Genomic DNA, 23,341 nt, shown 5'->3' with positions numbered 1-23,341 from the left:
GGTTGAGCACGAAACTGAATTAAAGTGTATATCGCCATGTCTCGTCATGAGTGAGAGCACGGCCAGAAGCCAAGATCTGAGCATTACGGCGATCAATAGCACGGTTTGCCATGATGAAGGATAGACGGACACCGCATGCAATCTAATTTGCCAAAGTCAAAACAAGCCAGTCAGAGATGTACGCAAACCGATGATCACAAACCAAACCCAAATCAACTTACAAAAGCAGCAGCAATCAATACACCAGCGTTGATGGAATTGCCAATTGGGAAATGGGGAGCGTCAGCTGCACGGTATCTGTTGTTGGAGTGATAAGTTAATTTGATTTTTCAGTTTGTCAAGAACGTGGGTGTTGTTTAACATACATCTGTCCACCAATTGCACCACAGACTCCACCAAGACCGTTCATCAATCCCATTGCAAATCCACGGGCAGTGTGCGATTTGTGGTTGTTTGCAACCCAGCCATGAAGCAATGAAACAGTGGCAGCTACGTTGTTTGAAGCAAAATCAGACGACTCGGCTTTCAAATATTCAATATTCAGCAGAAAATCGTACCGTTGGCTAATAAAAGAGATGAAAGTAGTGAGATTTATGGTTTGCATACAGAATGATGATTTGAGGTTACTAAATTGTGTCCGAAACTGCAAATGATTTGTGGCAATGCTTGCTCATCCATCATCATACCTGGAGTTACGAAGAGCATTCCATATGCCACAGAAGGAGGACTCCACACATTCGCCATCACAAGGAATGCCCCTGCACATATGAACTGTATGGCATGTGATTCAGTACTGATTTGAGAGCTATCCTTACAAGCCTGACTTTTACCTGTCCAATGATCATGATTCCAGAACGGTCTCCAAGGCGATCAGAGAGATTGGACAAGATGATCAACACTTTTTGGAAGATGGGGGTGGGAAGCACATTAGAGACATTGGTTTATTTTGGCTGTTTTGGCTGGAAGTGTTCCGATTGTGAACTTACTGATTGCATTCCATATATTGGTTGGAACGGTCATCCATTGTGCAGCCACACCGGTATATCCAAGATATGTCAGAATTGTAGGTTGGAAGTACGCAATGGCATACCTAAATGGCAGCATTATCATTCAGATCATACATTCAATCGATATTGTTATTTAATCCAGCACCAAGTTGGCTAGCAAAAGAACATACCCTGGAATAACTGCCAAACAGAAGACGCAAGTTTGAAACCAGATCTGAGGTTCACGGAGCACTTTCGAATCAAGAGTATCCGTTAGGAACCTTTTCCATCGTCAAAACAGTCACAATGAATGTTACCTGGCCAAACTTCATCCATTTTGAAGACCTTGGTATCACCAGCAGCAGGATCAACTCTGAGACGAGTAACGGCGATTTCTCGTTCACGTTCGGACAGGAATTTACAAGTTTCAGGGTAGTCCTAATAGTGTGTGTTGGAAGAATGTGTGTCGTTTCAACTACAACTGTGTGCTGATGAGTCGACAAACCCAAACGCACTTACCGGAATCAACCAGTAGAAAACCACGCCGAGAATGACTGGAGGAAGGCCTTCAAGTAGCTAGGAGGGGAGTCAGACAGGTGTTTGACTGAACAAAATCTTGAGGCAAACTTACAAAGATCCATCGCCAAGCTGCTAGACCTCCTGCTCCATCCACTGTGAAGAACAAGAGCTGATTTCAGTACAAGGAACTTGATAAAGACGAAGTATGTGACTATGCAAAGCTCACTGTAGAAGACGCCGGTGGCAATCAGACCCGAGAATGCGGTGGCAAATGAAGAACCACCATAGAAGAAGGAAATACGACCAGATATTTCATTTGGTTTGTACCAGAACGTAAGCCAGAAGGTTATGCCAGGGAAGAGACCTAACGAAAGCAATGGTAAATGATTGTTTGGACCAATGAGACGCAAGAGACACTTACCAGCTTCGGCCGCACCCATCAAGATTCTAAATTCGTGGGAAAGGCAATGAATGTCGAGCACATGGTGATTTACCAGCTGACCCTCAGAGTGGAACCTTACCGAACAGTCATTATAGCTGGAAAGGAAGAGCAGGCAGCCATGCAAGATGAAAATATACCCTGATTCAAGAGAGCGGTTAGAAACGGTATACTTTGACCTTGAAAAGAAGAACAGTACATACCCAAGTCAACATGATACGCGAAAGCCAAACAGATGGCCGGAAACGAATCAAAGCAAGGTTGGAGAAAGGTTCAAGGGCACAATAAGGCACAAAAAACATGGATAACAACATGTTATAGTCATTTCCCGCCATTCCGTTGTCCCTGAACACCAAATTGCCTTGGAATGAGGGCACAACTTAGATTGGCGTGAATGTGACAAAGATGCCCACCTTTCCATGGCTCCTAAGCCGGTGACAGTGCTTAAAGAGTATGCACGAGCATTACCAATGTTTACACGGTCTAGTCAACCCCATGGGAATTGTGAGATCTTTCCACAAACTGTTTTTCTTATGGTGCAATAACAACATCCAAACATTATTGCAGCACTCACCAAGGAAAGCAAAGATATACATGATCAATGCCACAGGAATGACTCTATAGACGATTCATTTCCTGTCAGTTACCAAAATTTTGACTCAAACTGAGTCGTCACTGCCATTCACTTTGTTGCGTGCAAATTGAAAATGTTGCCAGGTTTGTGCCATAAGGCACCCAAGTTGAAGCGTATACAAAAACACATCGTAAAAGCACAGTAAAGACGTTGCAACTTACGTCCTGTCTATGTGCCATCGGACTGCAGCTTCTTCAGCTTGCGTCCATGCTAAAATAAGCCAGAGTCAAGTTAGCATTATTGCAGTCACGTATTCAAATATGGACTTAAAACAAACCAGATCTCACAGGCTTCATGGACATCTTCATAGCTGCCAAGCTTCTTCTCCTCGTCGCCCATTTTTCTGATTTTGGTCTGCAACAAGTTTTGGGAAAAGGCGACAGTAAAGTAATAAGAATCAAATAGAGTTCTTTTAGCACGAGGACTTGGGACTTGAAGACGAAATCGATGTAGCTGAAATGTTTGATAAGAATGCAAAAGTCACGCATGAAAAACAAACAAAAATGTCCAAGCGTCCTCAGGGTTCAGGTTTGACACATGGCTTTTCTGAACCCCTGGGAGCTGAGGGTCACTGACTTTCACGTCGCATCCGCCAAAAGTTATACATCTGGTGACTAACACCCTTGCAATTGAGCCTCGCCTGCTGTCTGGTGACCGATCTGACACGATAAATCCTTGGGGTTTATGGTCTTCGTCCGCTAAAAGCGGACATTTGGATGCACTATGCGCAATCGCGAATTGTGCACTTGTTTTCGTATATGCAATCATAGGTACGTTGTATTATTGTATTATTGATTTGGCGGCTACGTCTAAGTTCTTGCTTTATCTGTTGGTTTCAGCCGAGCCTGTATGCAAACGACAGGCAGGGCTTTTTTTAACACCCATGTCTGCATGGTCCATTAGATATAAAATGTCCACCCAGCCGTTTGTGGCACGTTGTGGTTTGAAAATTGAGCTTCCGAAGTCACGACTCAATCCATTCAGTTTGAGGCTCAATATCAACAGTCCAGTGTCTTCCAAGTACTCTACAATGTTGCAGCTTAGTAGAGCATGTAGATAGCTTGACCTGTAGCATTTTGCAATAGCCTTTCGCAGCACGTGCGTCCGAGCTTCGTCTTGAGTTGCATGTGGCACATTGCGTAGTTAAAGTGATCAAGGGCAACACGTTTGCGACAAAGTTGTGAATCCAAAAGAGATTCTACATCGATTTCAATTATTTGGCCACAGATTTATCGTATGGTTCCATTTGATGATCGTCTCTGTAGCAAAAGTGAAATCACTGTCTGCCTCGAGAAGCTCAGTGTATATGACCTGTCGGCTCACCCAACCCACAACAGTCTCTGCTACGTCTTTCCCAAGCGTCCATACTTTCCGTTCTTGACGCGTGCAAACTTTTCCCAACTTTGTTAAGAGCTTCATGTTGAGTTAGCATATCCTCTACTCTTCAGGTCTGAAACTCTCCTAGAAGACAGCTTCTATTTACGTGAGAATGTTTGGAAACCACTTTGCTTGCCTCATTTCTATTATACCCGAAGCCAAAACCCAACCGTCACTATCTAGGCTTATGTTGGAGTCCGTGTCTCAGATTATTAATCATCGTAGACTCTCCTTCTCTCCTCAAACACCAAAGAACCATAAAACCCTGCGCCTGGCTTTCATAAAATGTTTTCAATAGCAATTGTGTTGTTTTGAAGCAAAAATATACAATACACAAATATACCTTACAATGAGCTTATAGCCCGTTCATACACATGAGGAAGATGCTTCCCAGCAGACCCACTACTAAACACAAGACACCCAAACACAGCTTCTAAATCTACCACTTCATAAATCCTTCCTGTCATCAACCACAACACACGTCCAGCGGGATATAACTTTTCGTTATTCAGGCAAGCATTTTCAATCTCGTAGCGTAGACCAGCGTCAATTTGGGATTCTGACGGTTGGATTTCCGGGTGTGAAGATGTTGCTATTGCGATTGCTCGGCGAGTCAGACCGACGGTTAGATCAGAGTTGTTGTGCATCCAGATAACGACGTTTTTGAGATCTCGAACTGAGCCGAGCGAGAGGCGTGGGATTATGTCGTCGTCTATTACGACGGAGAGGATTATGGATTGTAGGAGTTTGCTTGTTGCTTTATCGACCACCTATTTTATGTATATATAAGGTTAGTGAAACCATTGTCACATCTACAACAGGAGATAAGGGGCTTTTTTGTTACCTGAGGACATGCAAAAGCAAAACATTGTATCGTTCGACCAACAGGAAGTCCAGACAGCTCATGTATCGTGCCAGTATTGGCGTCACCCCACTGCATTGTGAGTAATGCTCCAAGTGAAGCTCCCAGCGAATGACCTCATTTGATCAATTTAACTGAGTTAGTTTGTTTGTTCAAAATTGACAAAAATGGTTGAATAAAAATACTCATACCTGTTATCAGAAGAGAGTATCCAGGCAACTCTTGCAGCGCCTTCTTTATAGATTCATATACACGAGTTCGAGGTTGTGAGAGAGCTTTAGCAGCCTTCCACATTCCACCATGGACTCTAGCTTCTTGACCTGCTGGAAGCTTCACAGTCTCGAAATCACACGTCAAATCAACCATCAAATCATGTATCGACAACGTTCCTCGTAGAGCTAGTACTACCTGTTTATGAGGATGGTCGACGATAACATAGAATGTTGGATGATATCGGCCAGAGTTTACAGCATGTCGATTATCATATGAAGATGAGATAATAGACGCTACGGGGACATCTGCCAAGGTGGCGAGCGTGTCATGATTTCGGTGGATTTGGTTACTGATTTGCTCGTTTCGTAACCAAGATTGTGTGGTTTGCTCGTTTCGGAGCCACGACTCCCATGGTATTGATGGTACTGGCAGGACACCATCTACAAGGAAGTTTACAATCGTGGTGCCATATGTTCCTATAGAATACCGTGATGCTCGTTTGATGTCTTTTAATAGTAATTGGAGGTTGAAGGAATTGTTTTCTGTTGGGATTGTCCAGGATGATTTCGGTTCTGAGCCTGCGTCTTTTATATCACCCACTATACCCTGACTGACGTCTCCTTCTGAAGCGACCAGCACAACGTCATCATTATTCGGCAGATTGCGATCACTATTACCATTGGCGTTGGCGTTGTCGTGGGTGTCGGCTGCATCTTGGTATTCTTCATCTTCGTCCATGAGCTCTTCGATAATTGGACTAGCAAATATCTGTTTGCATCCACTTATTGCCGTTTCTTCCCAAACTTGACGCGTCAGATATTGCAAACTAACCCACGTTGTAAGTGACTTTAAAATCTCGAATATGTTGAGGTCATTGATGGGCGTTCCCATTCCATCATCTCTACCCATTTCACGCTTCACTAATCTAGCAAATTCGGCCACAGCTTTGCCTGTTTCACCACTTCCAAACTAGAGAGAGTGCGAGTGAGCTTTAATGAGATTTCATTCGGGTATGATTTCGCATGGCCTATAGCTTACCAAAGTATCAATCGTAGAAAGAGAATCACTAGCTGCTCGCAACGAAACACTAGTTACAGTTTGTCCAGTAGTGATTCCAGCTATGGCAAAGAATTCAGCAACGTCGAGAGACCCAGACACAATAGTAGATATCGGTGTGAGTCCTGTGATTTCGCCTAAACATATATTGTGGCATCAGCATGGTTGAAGAGTGGATATCTGTACGTTTAGCATTTCATCAACTTGCAACTCAAAGAATCGAAATTTAGAGCTCAGGATGCAAGCCAAGTCGTGGGTAGAACAACAAAAAATTGCCAGTGCTGTCTCGCTATGATCGTACCAATTCCGTTCACAACCGTCCTAGAGGCCATTAGACCAAAACGAGTAGACCACTTAGCGATTTCGAAACCAATTGTCGTAGCTGAGAGCAAAAAGAAGAGTTGTGGTTAGTCAGTAGCCATCACCAAAACGGTCCAACATCTCAGTACAAACTCTTACCAGTTGAAGCTACGTTGACCAACGTACTAACTCCCATGACAATATTTGATATAACCTAAGATTCAAAGTAATCAGTTTAGAAACAATATCAAAAGTCAGAACGGCTTCACTTCCACGCAACTAAAATCTTACATGGTTCGACTGGTCTGGCGGTGTAATCTCATCTTCAGGCGGCCTTCTAGCGCTCAATACAGGCCTAACTACTTCAGTAGCAACTTGAGGCTCTGGATCGTCCACGTCCATTGTCTCAGTCATTGTTGAAAAAGGCAAGATTATAAAACTTGACGGTCGCTTCAAGTAGATCCGGGTAATACGATGAACAATGGTATCTATCAGTTCCTAGTTCCAAATCACTCTATATTCCGCTGTCATAAACGGTGAGATTCTCCGCTCGCAGCAAATGTCAAATACAGGGACATGGGACTAGAAACGTTTGCCGTCCGACGGCCGGGTTGAAGGTACGGTTCACAATATGATTTCTACGTTCATATTCCAGAATTCGCGTAGAGAACGTAGACGTGCAGCTGTAATTGCTTGGAATTCTAGCTGAATTTCATCAACAAAATATGTAAAAACACGTCGAATGCGTTGTAGCAAACGTGTCGTATGTAGTTCTTAATTAAGCGGAATACGGCACCGTTGTCTCGAATAAATTGCAAGACCTGGTTTAGAAGTTACAATTCCCAACTCGTCTCTCCCAATTTTTTTTTTCTGATCTCCACATAGCAAACAAGGCAATGGCGAGGAAGGACAACAAGAGGAAGGCAATGCCGTCCAAGAAGGGCATCAAGCGCAAAGCAGTAGAGGAAGACGACGATACCGTCATGCATGTAAATCTAGCAGAAGTAGATGCTTTTATAGATGGAGGCAGCTTGGATCAAGAGCTGCTCGAGAAGATGGACGCAAACAACAAGCAGCAATCTCGTAAAAAGAAGAAGAAGAATGCTCCTATAGATGATGACGACGAGGTCGCCGGTCAAGATGAAGACGGTTTGACTGAGGAAGAAGAAAAGGAGTTGATGCTATATCTGAAGATGAAGCAAAAGGAGCTACGAGCTAGTGGCGGTGATGCAGATGAAGATGACGAGGATGAAGATATGGAAGGGGATATGGAGGAAGATGTTGATGATGCCGTCGCTGCTGCTAGTAAGAGGCCCAAGTGGGTGAAACAAGCTGCAGTCAACAATGTGGTATGTGGTTGATTATTGATCTCAATTATTGATCTTAAAATCTTACACTTCGAACCCATTCAATCTCGCCCTTCTTGTCCGTAGCCTGGAATGGAAGCCCACTTGGAAAGGATACGATTACCAGCCAACCTACCCTTCATTGAAACGCTAGCAGTCACATCCACAGCACCATTAGAAGCAACCCTCGAAACTCCAGAAGACGTACATAATGATACAAAGCGAGAACTCGCTATATATAAACAAGCCCTCCATGCCGCCACAACCGCCAAATCCACTCTAACAGCTGCTTCTATACCATTCACTCGTCCAGACGACTACTTTGCCGAAATGCTGAAAACCGATGCTCACATGGCTCGTGTACGTCAACGTCTCTTGGACGAACGCCTACAAGTAGAACAGTCTGAAAAGGCAAAGAAACTGCGAGACCTCAAGAAGTTTGGTAAAAAAGTACAACAATCCAAGATACTTGAACGTGCAAAGAGCAAGAAGGCTACTCTGGATGCTGTTAAACTGGCTCGTAAAAAGACAAAGAATAATAGCAGTGGTGGTAGTGATAGTAAAGATGATGGTGGTGCTGACGAGTTTGATATTCAACTTGAACAGGCTTCTGGTAGTAGGTCTGACAAATCAGCCACACGAAACAAACCAAACGGATTCACTAAAGGTGGCAATCCACGAGATCAGGCCAAATCTAAAAAGAGAACGTATAAAGACTCCAAGTATGGATTTGGAGGTGCAAAGAGGCATTCAAAGAGTAATACCGCTGACTCTACATTCTCGATCGAGAAGAGTGGATTTAGTGTAAAGAAGATGAAGTCTCGAGCATTTGAACAGGATGGTCGCAAATATAATGGTGGTGGAATGGGAGCCAATGGGGCTCAAAAGAAGAAGGGCTTTAAGAAGGTTAGGCCTGGCAAGAGCAAGAGGTCTTCCATGAAAGGGCCCAAGTAGTAGTTGTAGTAGTAGCATCGTCACAACTATAGCATAGTTCGCACAACAAAATATATTTGGTTCTTGTCACGACCTCCGCCATATCTCCGCCCGGATTGAATTTTTTTTCGAAGTCACGACTTTGATCTTGAATGGCGGTAGCTGAAACGTTAGAGGAGCCTCTGACGTATCGAAACGTAACCCTGTGGTTTAACTTCATCTGCAGTGTTTGAAAACTGTTCATCATTGATAAAACTGACTTTGCACACCACTTTTTCCAACAGGTCGTGTGTATTCTGAACGAGAAGGCTGGTAGTAACGCTGGAAAACGTGTATTTGCATCTGTAAGCTTGCATTATATTAAGATTCCTTACACCGACCGATTAAGTTTGTCAACTCCTTTATCACGAAATTAGATCTCGCAACGCTTCCGTAAAGCCTTTCCAAACTTCCAGCTCTGGATCACAAAGTACCATCGCCACGCCATAGAGCTCGCTAAAGATGCCGTTGAGACCTTCCAAGCTGATTTAATTGTGGCTGTTGGAGGTAACGGGACTTTGTCACAGGTTGTTGAAGGATATGTGTCTGCGAACGGGGTAGAGAAGGGATGTACGATTGGAATGATACCTGCTGGGTAAATGATCTGATTTTGTGTTGCCAAGACTTTGTTGATCTCATTATGATCTTTGTAGTTCGTCGTGTGATTTCTTAAAGGGCGTTCTGAACTCGAACCCAAAAGGTGCAAGTGCTGCAGTGTGGGATGTTGATTTTTCAATGAGTGTACTTACACATGGTGTCCCTGTCGCGCTTGATGCGTGTAAAGCGCATACCTCGCGACCCAGAGGTCAACAGGGGCATGAGAAAGGAGCGTTGCCTGTTGATTATACTTTTGTCAATGGTAAGAACTCTCGTTTGAACACATCTAAATGTTTCTGAAGTAATAAAGTATACCATCATTAGTCGGAAGCTTCGGTATCCACGCCTCCATAATAGAACGCCTCTACAACTCCCCCAAACTCCGCCAACTCTCAGGGGACTCCTCAACCCACTTCTTCCTCTCTTTTCTAAAAGGTTTCACGTACAGAAACCTGCCCGTCTCCATAACGATGTCCGACGAGCACAACAAGACGATGACCGCTGACTGTGACGTATACCTCGCATGTTTGGGCAACAATCGATACTTTGGTGGAGGTCTCATACCGTGTCCGAGAGCGCATCCAGCAGATGGTGTGTTTGATGTCTGGGTAGCGAAGGACGTATCAGTGATTGATATTGTGGCGAGTGTGCTACCTGCACTACAGAATGGGACTACGGCGACGAAGTGTGAGGGCGGTGGTGGTGGGAAGAGGGTGTATCAGAAGGCTGCTAGGGTTGTTGCGAGGCCGAGATCAGAAATGCCTGTGCCTGTTGAGGTTGACGGAGAGTATGCAGGTACGTGTCGTTTGTTTCGTAATTGAAGGTGCATGATGACTCTGACGCTGTTTGCTTTTGGTGGGTTTAGGTATATTGCCAGCTGAATTCGAAATGTTTCCAAAGGCGTGGAGGTTTCTGTTGCCGAGAGCATCGTGGCTGGCATGACGTCGATCTGCTTATTAGACTGCAATAATGATGGGATCTTGAGGGACGTGTATAGCAACAATAATACTATATTACCTTACTTCATAACAACTTTATGGGAGCAATGAGAAAACAAAGTCCAAGTGCCAAGATGAAATGACAGTACAGCAACACCGGAGGCAGGCTGAGAACTCATAGGCGCGATTTGCTGAAACAACACGCGCACCTGTGGAATAACGGAAGACACAATTCTTGAGCCGAATTGCTGAAGCAACATGTATTTCATAAATGTTGGAGCGTATGCACATGAAAGTAAATACACTGAAAGTAAATACACTCGTAGATGAGACTGGTATGATTCCACGTGGAAAGAATTAGTGCACAACAATAGATCCGATACACGGAACCTAGCGTATATAAATCGTCTAAGGGGAAGTGTTTGAATTATGCGGTCGCGGTCTTATTGATCGAGATTCATCGTGTAAACACGAGGAAAAAAACTGAGGAGTAGGGGAGTTGAACCCGTGACCTTTCGATGGAGTTCCAAGTATTATTGGAATCGAATGCTACTACCAACTGAGCTAACCCCTCACACGTAGTTTCATACACTGTACGACATCATGATTGTGTACTTATAGGCATTGTGTCAAATTATTAGAATGTAGAATGTCGGAAGAAAAACAATCAGAGGATCGTATTTGAGCCTTAGTTGTTGCATTAGAGCTTCTCCCTTCAAGGGTTTTGTAATCGGCGTAATCGCCTGTTACATTCCAGCTCATCTGTGCCTGCAATACAAGTCGCTTCAGTGTCTTAAAAGTTCCCATGACCAACTCAGTCCGAGTATAACGTCCAAAACCATTGAAATGCCAATCTCATCACCCAAGTCTTCTTCTCCCTCACCACCTCCTTCCCAACGATTTCGAAAGTGACACGGATGTCAAGGCGGTCCCCAATACTGACCCGAAACTGCTATATAAGACCACAGGCTCATCTGAAACAGCAAGGATTTGGGTTACGACTCTAAATTTTTATTTCCAAGACGACTCATTCAAGATAAGAAACAACAAAACAGCACCAACAATGTCTACAGTCTGGAAACAACAGATCCATTCTTTCCATCATTCTCCAACATGGGCCTGTAAGTGTCATTCCAGCTTGAGAATGCTGGCCAGTGTTTACCGTTGTTGAGTGGTTCCTATTTAAAAAAAATTGTCAGCACATATCAATTATCTTCTGTGCGAGGTTTTTTTGTCATTACCTTGCTAGCCCATTCAACCATAGTCTCGTATACTCTTCCATCGTATCGTCCCAAAGCAGAGTGCAGAGCAAAGTCGCTGTAATTCCAGGCATCGACTAGTGCGACAGCGTTGGGTCGTACTTGGTCGATAATGTCTCGGACGAGGGAACGGATCCATGAGTATTGACGCCATGAGAGGTAACCCATTGTTCCAAATTCGGGCTGTGAGAAAGTATGTTGGTGTCAGACAAAGAAAGTTCACCACGGCAGAGCATGTGCAATTGATCACCACGGTAGAGCACTAATAGCTTCAATCACGGTCTGAAAGTAACAACTCTTACCTCACACTCCATAGTCGACAATGCAAACAATTCAAACAATTGCCTCATGACTTTGGCAGCATCAGGGCCAAGTTTGGCCAAAGTCTTTTTATCGTCCAATTGCTTGGCAAAGGAAGTAATGATGATGTATTGTCCGTGTGCTTTAGACACTCGGTTGGCCTACCATGATGTGATGTCAGTAAAACTTACCGAGAGAACCACATTGGCGGATAACTAGTAGTCGGTTTTCTTGCCACGTACCTCCCATTGTCTTGACACAAATGTAGCACCATCAGTGATCTCTTGGGCGAGTTCCTTAACCAAACGTCCAGCTCGAACAGCAAAAGCGGTACAGATTTCATTTACGTTCAACAAGTCTTCTTGTGAAGTTGCACGGCATTTCAGGTGATCGAATTCGGGTTTCAGAGCACCCAGCAAGTATTCAGTGGTGTCTGTGGTATGTTTGAGGTTTGGTTCCTTCAATGCTTTGAGATTGTTGAATGTTTTTAGGAGGTAGCGAGTACATTGGAGACTGATCTGTAAATAATATAGGTTAAGTGTGTATAAAAAATATGTTTGGTGAAATGGCAAACGGATGTAAGCATTTACCATGTAGTTGTCGCCTTCGCCTGTAACCTATTGCAGAAAGGAGATGAGAAGACTCGCAGTATTTGAACACGGCTCGATTGTCTCACCATCATGCCTATAAACATAATGAGTGGCAGTCAGAATAAGCTTGATTGAAAAGCATATAAAGAGATTTGAAAAGGACAAATACATACCGTAATCATTGTTGGTGATCTAAAGGAAAGACAAAAAATCATTTTTAGAATCTACGCGCAAAGAAGAACCGCATAGATGTGGTAAAACAATGCATACATTTGCCATTCCTGTAAGGTATCCGTGACCACCACAACATCTTCGCAAGTCCTCAATAGCATCGTATGCAATGTTTGTCACCAATGATTTCAACGACGAAGAAGTTGCGTGGATTTCGGGTTGTAATTGTGCTAAAAATCACAAACGCAAGTCAGGGTGGGTACGGAGTCTGTCTCTCAGCGTTTGGTTTTTGTCAAACTCACCAACTCGGTCAAAGTCATCCTTGTTCAAGTTGTCCATGAAACTGTTGTATTGTGCCATCATGTCCATACCGACAAAATGTAAAGCGTATGATTTAGCGATGGAAGTGAATAATCGATACTACAAAACGAGGTTTGAATTAGTAGGGACCGACGAAGCAAAAAAAGGATGACTCTGGTTAACAATGTACAGTGTACATACTTGCTGTTGAGGATAATTCAAAATCTGAGTCTCAGCAGGTCTAGCGGCATTTCTAGTGTACTCTTCACCAATCTTGTCCTTTACAGAAACAGGATCCAAGTTTGCTGTTTGACGACGGATGGCAGAGTATCGGACTGCGATTGTAGCAGCTCTGGCCAAAGTACCAGCGGCACCTCGAACCATACCAGCTCTTACAGACATCATGGAATTGTAGACCAACTTTGAGTTGGCCTTGTTACGGACATAGTTTCCCTTGGTATCAATGTTTGAGAATCTGTTTAGAAGAGCGCTTTTTGGGACACGGACTATAGATTAAATGTTTGTTCTTAGTTTCCAGCTCGATGAGAGCAAAAGGCTCTGGCTATGAACCCACATTTGTAAAACCAAGCACATCCATTGTCCAGACCATTGTGACCATATTTGGTACCAATATCACCCGCAATAACTCCTGGCAGTAACGAGTGATCTTTTTCTGATCGGATACGGAATACAAATGAATGGATACCTGCCGAGAAAAAGAGTGAGCCAAGGAATACCTATTGTTGTCACAAACCATCTTGAAGACTCACCGTAGCTTCTGCCCTTAATAATCAATTGAGCCATCAACCCAACATGAGTACATGATTTTCCCAAAGCACCAATCCACCATTTACCAGAAGTCAAGTAAGGCGAGTTAACTTCCAGCTCATCAGTAGCCTCAATATACGAAACCTCAGTTTCCAGCCCCTGAACGTTACTTCCATGACCAAGCTCAGTCTGAGCGTAACATCCGATAATATTAAAGTTTACAATCTTGTTGATTAAATCCTTTTGCTGTTCTGCACTTCCTTCGGTCCTAATGATTTGAATAAACATGGACAAGTTGAGTGCCATCGGGGAAGAGCCTTCGAGGAGAGAGTAAGCGTAGTGCCATTCAGCGTTTCCCCATTTGTGTATTCTGGAGAGTTCGTTGAGACGGTATGCGGCTCTGGTTGATTGCAAGAATGCTTCCTCGTGATTGCGGTGGTGTAGGTGTGTCTTGTCAAAGACGGGGTCATTGGACACGACTCTGATGACACGTTCTTGCATTTCGAGTTCATTGTCGGAATACAAGACGCGAGTTACCTAAATTAAATGCTTTGGTCAATGACGATTCAATGTTGAAAGGATTTGTCCGTGAAAGATTGCGTCAGGCTTTTCACGCGACAAGCTGGCCAGACAGTTCAGTCTTTAACCAAAGTGCAACCACTGATTTAATCATTCAAAACTCGAAGGGTTGCATGGTTGCGATCTTGAGTCAACCTGATCAACCAATTTTCCTCAAATTTATCATCGTGGTGGTGATGATTCACGCACGTTTGCCACCAAACAACAAATCAAACCACTTCAAAAGTCCAAACGGTGTCTCACATTGTCGAGAGGGAATGTAGCTCTAGATCGTTCGTATTCCAAGGATTTTGGCCCATCGACCCCGCCTGGAAGTAAACCGTGTGGATTCAAATGATGGGCATTGTTAGGGGCTGGGTATCTGCCAGCTGGAAGAGCACTGGTTGACTTTGGAGAGCTCCATGCCTTTGTTTCGCTTGAGGTGGTTGCCATTGTCTGTTTCTACTACTGAAGCCTTTGCTGTTTCTTGATGTTGCTTAAATTGGAGTAACACAGACGGACATTCACGTTTAGTGATGATGTCACAGGCACAAGAGTAGCGATGCAATGCCAGATCCAATCACGTACAGTTCTGAATAGGCTAAATAGTTGTACTATCGTCCCGCAATCTCTAGCGTCCGTTCTCGTCAGCGTAACGAGCTCAGAGCAGGCCGAATTAACGAGAGACACGCGCCCCCTAAGCTACTAGCTAATCATCAAGACCACGTACAGATTGAGCCATTTTTACGCGATGACACGTAAGTGTGTGTTTAAATCACGTCTTTCTTCCCCCTGATCGTCGTCATAGTCTTCCACAAGATCTTCCATAAATTCACAGCAAGCAACCCGCCTTAATCGTTTCCGGTAAAGATGAGCATTTAGTGCTTTGAGTAGTTCTAATCTCATCTGAATTTCATACAGTGAGTTGGAGCTTTGAGAGAGGTGGCAGTAACAGTCCTACAGACTAGATAGCAAGCTTCGCACCAAAGCTGACTGTTTTGACCAACTTTCATCTAGGTTTGGACTGGACTCCTTATTCTTGAATTTTAATTCCAACCAATTCATTCTTTCGGGAGCTCCAGCATGGCCGACTCTCCAAACCATCATAATCAACATCCCCCAAAACGACAACATTTATTCTCCCCTTTCAACCCTCCTGCATTCAGCTTCCTGGACCCATACATTGACACTCAAGATGATGGAATCATAGATCCAGTCAATACCTCAACTATATATGACTCGCCTTCATCGCTGCTTCAACCATTGCGTGACTTGTTACTCTCGTCTGAAAGGTTGGAAAAGCCAAGGTCAAGTCGATTTCCGTGGCTAGTAAGTTTTCATTCATTTTGATCATACTTGACTGTTCCGATCATTTGGAATCATGATCCGTGATCATTGACGTTGTTATTTGATCTTGTTTGTTTCCAACTCGTATTGGATCGCACACGGTCATGTTGTCGTGGCAATGTCATTGTACTTATATGGATCACTTGTCTCTAGGAACCGCAGAATGACTCTGATCAAGCAAATCTATCATTCCCATCACTCCCGCAGACGGATGCCTTGCTACATGAATCTTCTCTATCACCACATGGCAAAGCTCATCACGAGACATGTTCGCCTGGCAATTCTGCCAATTGTGGCTCGATGCAAGCGGTAAGAATGCAATGGAGCGTTGATTTTGATATCATCTGTGAACAGAATCAAAGCTTGTACAACAATACACATCCCTGTTTGCTGATTTTGGTCTCCTACTCATTCCACAGGCTGCAGCAGCAGAACCGACGCCACGTAGCTCTGCCAAACCAAACTTGTTTCAGACTGGCCAAGCAACACCACACGAAACTCCAAATCGTCCTTGGCCTCGCGAGTCTCTGGATGGCTCTTATGGAGTCGGGAATCGTGGAAGATCTCGCTCTAGTAAGAACCGAAAGTGTAAAATTCGACTTTGAATATCTATGACGTCAACCGTCTTTGCTTACAAACACATTCTCAACATATTAGGTCCACATCTTGCTCGAACATTGTTTACCCCACCATTTACTCCAAGACTATATTCTAGATCTGGTTTGAGTGATGATGGATCTCCACGAGGGTCGTCGTCAATCCACGATTACATTGCCAGTCTCACATCATCTATTCAAGATGATGTCGAGTTTCCAATCAATGATACACTTGTTATGAGAGATGCTACTAGAAACTCTCTATTGCCATCTCTGCCTCCTTCTCGTATAGTCATCATAGAGAGCGTAGATGAAGACGTGTCTTTTGACGAGTTGCGCTCTGCTCTGATGGTGTGCATATCGCAATGGTTTTTGTTTGCGCCGACCAGTGCTTTGACTTCATTTTCTTGTTAGACTCATGGTGAAATACGTCACTTGTCAATTTATGGAACTACATGCATTTGTGTGTACTACCATCTTGGTGCTGCTGTTGATTGTGTGAATCATCTACGAAAGTATGGATTGGCTCATCAGCAAGTTACCGTGGCATTTGGCAACCTTGGAACTCTACGCAAGATTGGACCTGTACCTGAAGATGTCTTGGTCAATCAAGGAACTTTGATTGTTTGGAATTATGGTGGTGGTGCCGAAAATCTATTGGTACATGATCCCACCGTATAGTCGCATTTTTTGACTCACACCGACAACAACTCATTTCTAGACTATACTCAGAAAGTGTGGAGAAGTCAAGTCAATAGAGGATCATGAGCTATGCCCAAAGACAGCTTTTGTCCTTGAATTCTATGATATTCGAAACGCAAAGCGTGCGTTGGAGTTTATGCAACTATATCAGGTACTTTAGTTGCTACTACCGCAAAAAAACTGCCCAATCACTTGCAATTTTCTGTCCGAAACTCACTCTGAATGTTGTTTTCCTAGAATGATGTATTTGTCGAGTACAAGGACCCTCTGAAAAGGACTTGGATCCCTTCTACTGACTCGTCATCTAAATCAAACTACTTTTCGCCATCACTACTTGATTTGGATCTTGAACCACTATTCTACTTGTCGCCAGATACCAGAACACTATCAACTTCACCTACTCGAACACCTCCATCGAACCACGATGGCAGCAGTAGTTTAGAGTTTCCTGATACACCACGTCGACTCAGTCGGCCTCGTGTACCAAACATCGTCACCTCATTCGACCAATCGCCGTTGACGCAACGATCTACTTGTGGTGGTGGTAGAGATGGTGGAGCCATGGCTGCTGGTGAACGAAGTCCGACATTGTTTGCAAACACATCACCATACCATCGTCTAGACTATCCAATGTCTCAACAAGTCTCATCACCACAATCAGAACGTACAAACAGTGCTCCAGTCGATATTCGACGTCCCATACCACGTGGCCGAGCACGATTGTTTCCTTCAACTGATATGGCCAGCCCATTCAGTGGAATGAACAATGATTCATGGTTGGCCGCACCATTGTCATCAAATAGTTTTGATTCTCCCATCTCGCCACTTCTTGTATCGCCACGCTCCTCTGCTGCACCTGTCATGGGTCAGCCACAACAGCAGCGTAGTGGTAGCAATAGTTCTAGTAGCGGTAGTTCTGCTGCACAGAAGGGAGACTTTGACTTGGAAAGAGTTGTGGCTGGCCGTGACTCGCGTACTACTTTTATGATCAAGAATATACCCAACAAGGTAGATTGGGGAGGTTTCCGATTTTTCAGGTTTGACGGTGTCTAATCATGATTGTTTGGCCTGCTATACACATCTGCTCATGAAGTACACTCAGGTAAGAGTGTAATTACAGTATGAATGTACTGTTTTTGGCTACTATCCCTGATATACCGATTCTTCGCTGATGTCTCTTCCACATGTAGCAAATGCTCATTGACTTCTTGAATGATGGCCATCTTGGAGAATTTGACTTTCTTTATTTGAGAATTGACTTTTTGAACAGGTAAAAAATAATCAAACGATTGTCTCAAGTATACATCAAGTCTTATCGACTCTTACGCAAAGGTGCAATGTTGGATATGCATTCATAAACTTTGTCTCCACAAAGTCAGTCATTGCATTCGCCGAACGTGTTGTTGGAAAACGTTGGTGAGAACGATCGCGCGACTGATTTCCACACAATATCTTGTGAATCTAACACTATGATTACACCACCATTCTATCCTTCTGTTAGGCCACGCTTCAATTCCACAAAGATATGCACTCTCAGCTATGCCAAAGTTCAAGGACTTGATTCTTTGATCAGAAAGTTTCGAGATTCGTCTGTGATGCTTGAAGAGGTCTGTCCTTTGATTGAGATATATGTTGTGTCTTTCTGATTTTGTTGAATAAGCTCCCTATCACCTCACCTTTCTAGCCTGCATTCAGACCCAAATTGTTTCACACTGAGGGAAGTTTGAAAGGGCAAGAGCGAGACTTTCCTGCTCCTACTGCACCACTTCGACCAAGGTGATCGTTTGATGGACTTTGATTCTCAACAAGAACTTGCCCAACACACAAAATCTAGTTCTCGTGGCTTGTTTACTCGTGAATTGGGATACGTCCACACTCCTACATTGATGAATGGATCTCCTTCACGAGCATCAACTGTTGACACAGATGGTGTAGAGGCATCTCTTGGCAATTTGATCTTGGAAGACGAGTCAAGCTTGTAGCGAGATTTGCTGGGTCCGTTGTGATCGTTTTTTATGATTTGTGGAGAGATTCCCTTTGGTGGTGGTGGTGCTTTGAAAGTTATGTTGTCAGTCAGTTTCAGTGTGCTGTTGGACCCATTGTTGCGAGTTTCAAAAGAATGTGAATCAAAAGTCATTCACCTTTGAGAGTTTCAAAAGAATGTGAATCAAAAGTCATTCAACTTGTTGGACTAATTTAAAATGTTGTTGTATTTTCATAACGAAAATGTTAAAATGTTGTTTATAATACATATTGTATATTTCCCAAAATGGCAGTGTCACGATGAGCGGTCTATGCTTGCGAACTTGCTCTGATGTGATGGACGCAAGTGGAGATTTCATCCGACACGTCTAGCGACGCGAGAGTGAACACTAGAAGAGGCATACCATTGTGCGCAAGAATGACTCCTTTTATAACTGTTGCCGCTGAAGATCTTCGGCAAACGGATGGACTGGCTCGCGTACTACGAAAAAACAAACGGAATCAAAGGAACTACCAAAACACCTCTAAACTACTTGAAACATGGGACGTCACCGACATCACGCAAGACATGCTAGACATCATCAGGTGCGTACTTTTCCGGCTTCGTTTTGCGTGTTGTTTTGGGCATTCCAAGTGTTTGGACGCTTAATTGTGTTTTTTGTTTGAATTGTAGGCTGCTGAGCTCGTTCAATGGGGTGAGTAAATTGATATTTAATCCGCTCGAAACATATTGGATTTCTCTTGTCGTTGGATCAAGCTGTTCTTGTCTTGGCAGCACGTGTGCATCAAACAGCACGCCCACCCAAAAGAATGTTCTGTCCTGCATTTTGTTGGAAACCCAATACGCAAATGCAGCTGACATTCGTTACTTGTCCTAGGTGAAAGTGAATGCTACTCCCTAAAGAATGTCGCAACTGGAACCTATTTGGCTGCTCATGATGACGGCAAGCTAGTAGCAGAAGATAAAGATACCTTGCACCATGACATTCCTTTCATGATCGTCCACCACCCACCTTCTGACTTGTGTGGTTTGATTTGCTTCATCAGTACGTTGTTGCTGTCCTAAGTTCCCTAGACCAAAAAAACGAGCTTCGTCATATATGCTCATTCTCACGTCACACCATTCAACCACTTAGACATGCTATGGTTGGGCGTCGACGCAAACGACGTTGCCCAAGCAGTCAAGAACGCAAACCAGCAAGAAGGATGGCATCTGGAAGCAGCTGATGCATCAGTCCATAGCTACACGTTGAAGTCATTTAATGGCAAATACTTGTCCGCTGAGAATGGTGTTGTCAGCTGTAAGGCTACTGACATTACGGATAACTGCCGTTGGATTATTGAGCCTGCTAGTGAGGTATGTGTTGAGAGGGGAAGGATGTTGCACGAGAGTGACTAATAGACATTGATTTCCGTCATTTTTTAGCCCCCAGCACACGTTCACAAGGCTGAACCACCTGCACAAGCACCAGAAAGCAACACTACACCAGCTCCAGCTACGGCTCCAGCTGCTATTGCTCAACAAGTATAAAGAAGACCATCCGTCAAAACAGAGATGTTGTAGGAGCAAGGTCAAAGTCCAAAATTACCCAGAAAGTTGTACTATAAATGTCAATGTGCGTGTGAACAATAAGACTTGATAGTCCGCAACATTGGTTTTCATTAACTTGGGTTTCTCATTTAAAATCACGTTCTATATTACAAAAAAAGGCAAATTCAGTCCGTCAACCCTCTAAACTAATGGATTGGGCCTCACACGTCTAAACAAATTCAATTGATGTAAAAACGTTCAGCTCTCCTGCTTCTATGCTTCAGACTCCTCCCAACTCCTATCTATAAGTATGTAATCTATAACTTTGGTTTCTTGCCATTCATGAATCTCTTCTCAAATGATTCTTTCGGTGACATGGATTTATCTTCCCACATGAGCTGCATCTGGCGTGCAACTGCTATTGGTTGTCCAGTAGTGTCGTAGAGTGAGATGGTGTAGTCGCCGCGGCCGTGGAGATTTACCATGTCTGTGTCGACACATAAAAGATGTTTGTATGGTCCTGTGGCTTTCACACGGTTCAGGAAGTGTATGGTGAGGGCGACGGTTCCACTGCCTCTGTGGCCTACGTCGATCTCTCTAAAGCGTTGGAACTAAAAACATGATGGCAGTTAGAGACATACACACACGAACATAACATTGAACGAGATTGTATACATACCATTCTGTGATCAGTGAACATGTCGCTACACGATGAAAGGAGGTTAAGAAAGTTGTACAGTGCTTGAGTATGAAATCGTTTGCAACCATACCCAAAGAAACAAAGAGCAGAATTATCAATCGGCCTTTCATCTGCAAATCCAAGCCAAGCAGGGTATCTCTGCGCCCTGAATTAAGTGGTATGATGAGTCGCAAGCTTTGTTACCTAATTCAGCCCCCAAAAAACACTCACATAGCCCATTCAGCAGGTGCCCGTCTTTCTTTGGCAGCCTTCATAAACTCAGTAGAAGCATCACGACCAGCTTCAGACGTCAATTGCGTCCTTACATTGAAGAATTTCGTCTTGAAGTGATCTACATGTTTCACACATTTATCGGGAGATGGGATTTCAGGCATGGGTGGTTGATTAAAGGTAAATCCCGTCAATGGATTCCTATTGAAATCACCAAACGTAGCAGACACGCTCCAGATAACCATTCCAGTTTCGGCGTGACGACATATTTCAGAGCAGTAGATTAGGTTTTTGCCCTTCTTGAGAGTATCGACGGTCATTTGCACAGGCCAGTTTGGTTTGTTGGCGGATATAAATTGGGCGTGGACAATGAGAGCGTCTGGGTATTGTTTTCCGACGTGGAGTTCGATACATTTTACTGCCAGAGCCAGTACATAGCCTCCAAATGCAGTACCTAAGTAATTTGAACGTTGAGCAAATGTTTGTAGGTGTCGATCGCACATGTATCGTTCTTGCCATGAGGACCAAAATCCTCGAGGTTCAAGAACACCAAATGCGATGACAACATACCAGAGGGATTGAAGAAATCGGGATTAAGGACACTACTGTAGACTGATACATCCTCACTGGTGCTAACAACCTGTGGAGTAATAACTTGATCAAAAAGATAAGTCTTCTTTGCAGCAAAAGGGCTGGTTCTGGAGTGCGAGGAGCCAATGCTAGCACTGGTATCTACACTCTCGAACTTGTACGATTCTCCACCCATTATTTGCTTATCGGTTTGCTGCTTTGGTTGGGCAAGTTCGGTTGTTGTTAATGGTGTGCTAATTTTTGGTGATGATGTCATCGTTCGGAGAATCAAAGAACCGAACATTTCACTCGTTGCGGACACGTCAAAGGAGCTCGTATTATTGTAATCTAGGGCACGTAAGCATCATAGGCATCGTAGGCATCGACCCTCCTTCACTTGGCGGGTTGATACTTATTGCTGCAAATCCCATCACGTTATTTTGAAGTTATTGGATGACTGCTAGTCCAACGCTTAGCAAGGTCATAACAGATGTCCCAAATATGTGCGAACATTGGTATCAGTATGATTGTATCCACGATGCATCTCTTTGACCCTCTCAAGCAAGTTTTGATCAACTTTTTTGCATCTGGACGCAAGTCGAGTAATCGGGAAAAACAAACTCACGTACTACTGCAGCGTTACGCGGTTCATATTTAAATGCATGAAGCTCTCGGTCAAGGGATTTCTCGAGTTCAGCGCATTTGTGTTTTTGGTTGTTTCTAATGGTAAGCCCTCGGTGTTGGTGCTCAATTGAAACCATAAAATTACATCATACCCACAAGATGTCAACTACATTGCTTTTAAGTACACTCTTGCTTTCTTACGCCTCCAGTCAGGTTATCTCATCAACCATCCCTTTGCAAACCAACACTTCAACACAACCACAGACACTTCAAGATGCTTCGACTCTCTGTACTATTTCAAGGACTGTTAAGTAGTAGTGTTTGCTTGCTCGGAAGTGTAAAAGCTGAAGCGAGGACACGCCCCTCAGCAGTATTGGGAAGCCGCAATGCAGGTGTCTGCTGAAGTAGACTTTCAAGAACCTCCCACGGGAGCAAAGCTTGGAGTGGCTCTCTTTGACCAACAATCAAGGAGAGTGCACAGCTGCGTCACACCAAAATCATGGGTCGCTATTTGAGAGTCGAGGATTTGTATCAATTTTTCAGTTTGTCAGTGTTTCTTCACAGCCATCCCTACTAACTAGGTCATCACTTCCATTAGAGGTGGATTGACGTGAGCTGCTATATTTCTCATTCAAGTTTTGCTATGATATTTGGTACTAGTAGCGAACTGGTATTTGCAGGCGCCGAAACTGTCCTAAACTTCCAACTCCACCAGTCTCATTATTGTTCTATAGATGGACAAGGCATCAAGCCAATATACAGTAAACGGCCACTGAGAACGCTGTTGCCTAGAGTTTAGCTAAACACTTTTATGGCCCAGCATAGAGGGATACAATTTGTCTTGAAGTAAGACGTTGATTGAACTTCAATATAATACAAATTAAAGATACAAT

General features: G+C 43.7%; 5 protein-coding genes across 5 annotated transcripts; 2 read left to right on the top strand and 3 right to left on the bottom strand.

The window, feature by feature from the left end:
• Positions 1 to 19: 19 nt before the first annotated feature.
• On the bottom strand, positions 20 to 2,917 carry SmJEL517_g05053 (uncharacterized protein; the record flags this gene model as incomplete). The annotated part of the gene is made up of 19 exons (XM_031170981.1): positions 20 to 142; positions 222 to 297; positions 366 to 489; positions 558 to 563; positions 687 to 771; positions 831 to 898; positions 987 to 1,090; positions 1,178 to 1,238; positions 1,304 to 1,424; positions 1,506 to 1,562; positions 1,618 to 1,658; positions 1,732 to 1,869; positions 1,927 to 1,952; positions 2,027 to 2,085; positions 2,148 to 2,289; positions 2,358 to 2,427; positions 2,519 to 2,562; positions 2,740 to 2,788; positions 2,866 to 2,917. 19 exons carry the CDS (start codon positions 2,915 to 2,917, stop codon positions 20 to 22), a joined length of 1,446 nt encoding a protein of 481 aa, XP_031023014.1.
• A 1,382-nt stretch (positions 2,918 to 4,299) lies between these two features.
• SmJEL517_g05052 (uncharacterized protein) lies at positions 4,300 to 6,800 on the bottom strand (the record flags this gene model as incomplete). Its single annotated transcript, XM_031170980.1, has 7 exons — positions 4,300 to 4,725; positions 4,800 to 4,933; positions 5,009 to 5,999; positions 6,069 to 6,223; positions 6,388 to 6,468; positions 6,546 to 6,600; positions 6,678 to 6,800. 7 exons carry the CDS (start codon positions 6,798 to 6,800, stop codon positions 4,300 to 4,302), a joined length of 1,965 nt encoding a protein of 654 aa, XP_031023015.1.
• Positions 6,801 to 7,282: 482 nt separating this feature from the next.
• On the top strand, positions 7,283 to 10,243 carry SmJEL517_g05051 (uncharacterized protein; the record flags this gene model as incomplete). Its single annotated transcript, XM_031170979.1, has 7 exons — positions 7,283 to 7,735; positions 7,820 to 8,638; positions 8,950 to 9,009; positions 9,082 to 9,299; positions 9,358 to 9,563; positions 9,659 to 10,096; positions 10,167 to 10,243. 7 exons carry the CDS (start codon positions 7,283 to 7,285, stop codon positions 10,241 to 10,243), a joined length of 2,271 nt encoding a protein of 756 aa, XP_031023016.1.
• Positions 10,244 to 11,306: 1,063 nt separating this feature from the next.
• On the bottom strand, positions 11,307 to 14,638 carry POX1 (acyl-CoA oxidase; the record flags this gene model as incomplete). Its single annotated transcript, XM_031170978.1, has 13 exons — positions 11,307 to 11,417; positions 11,481 to 11,681; positions 11,801 to 11,959; positions 12,041 to 12,316; positions 12,389 to 12,415; positions 12,475 to 12,482; positions 12,562 to 12,580; positions 12,659 to 12,789; positions 12,862 to 12,979; positions 13,061 to 13,365; positions 13,434 to 13,565; positions 13,630 to 14,164; positions 14,450 to 14,638. 13 exons carry the CDS (start codon positions 14,636 to 14,638, stop codon positions 11,307 to 11,309), a joined length of 2,211 nt encoding a protein of 736 aa, XP_031023017.1.
• Positions 14,639 to 15,268: 630 nt separating this feature from the next.
• SmJEL517_g05049 (uncharacterized protein) lies at positions 15,269 to 18,812 on the top strand (the record flags this gene model as incomplete). Its single annotated transcript, XM_031170977.1, has 13 exons — positions 15,269 to 15,514; positions 15,686 to 15,841; positions 15,952 to 16,105; positions 16,190 to 16,479; positions 16,543 to 16,788; positions 16,850 to 16,981; positions 17,068 to 17,838; positions 17,924 to 17,932; positions 18,021 to 18,100; positions 18,163 to 18,246; positions 18,332 to 18,437; positions 18,515 to 18,606; positions 18,665 to 18,812. 13 exons carry the CDS (start codon positions 15,269 to 15,271, stop codon positions 18,810 to 18,812), a joined length of 2,514 nt encoding a protein of 837 aa, XP_031023055.1.
• Between the last annotated feature and the right edge of the window lie 4,529 nt (positions 18,813 to 23,341).

This window comes from Synchytrium microbalum (genome assembly GCF_006535985.1).
Source record: "Synchytrium microbalum strain JEL517 chromosome Unknown SmJEL517_scf0041, whole genome shotgun sequence".
NCBI classification, from domain to species: Eukaryota; Fungi; Chytridiomycota; class Chytridiomycetes; order Synchytriales; family Synchytriaceae; genus Synchytrium; species Synchytrium microbalum.
Note: the sequence above shows the minus strand (reverse complement) of the source record. Positions and strands in the feature narration are given on the sequence as shown.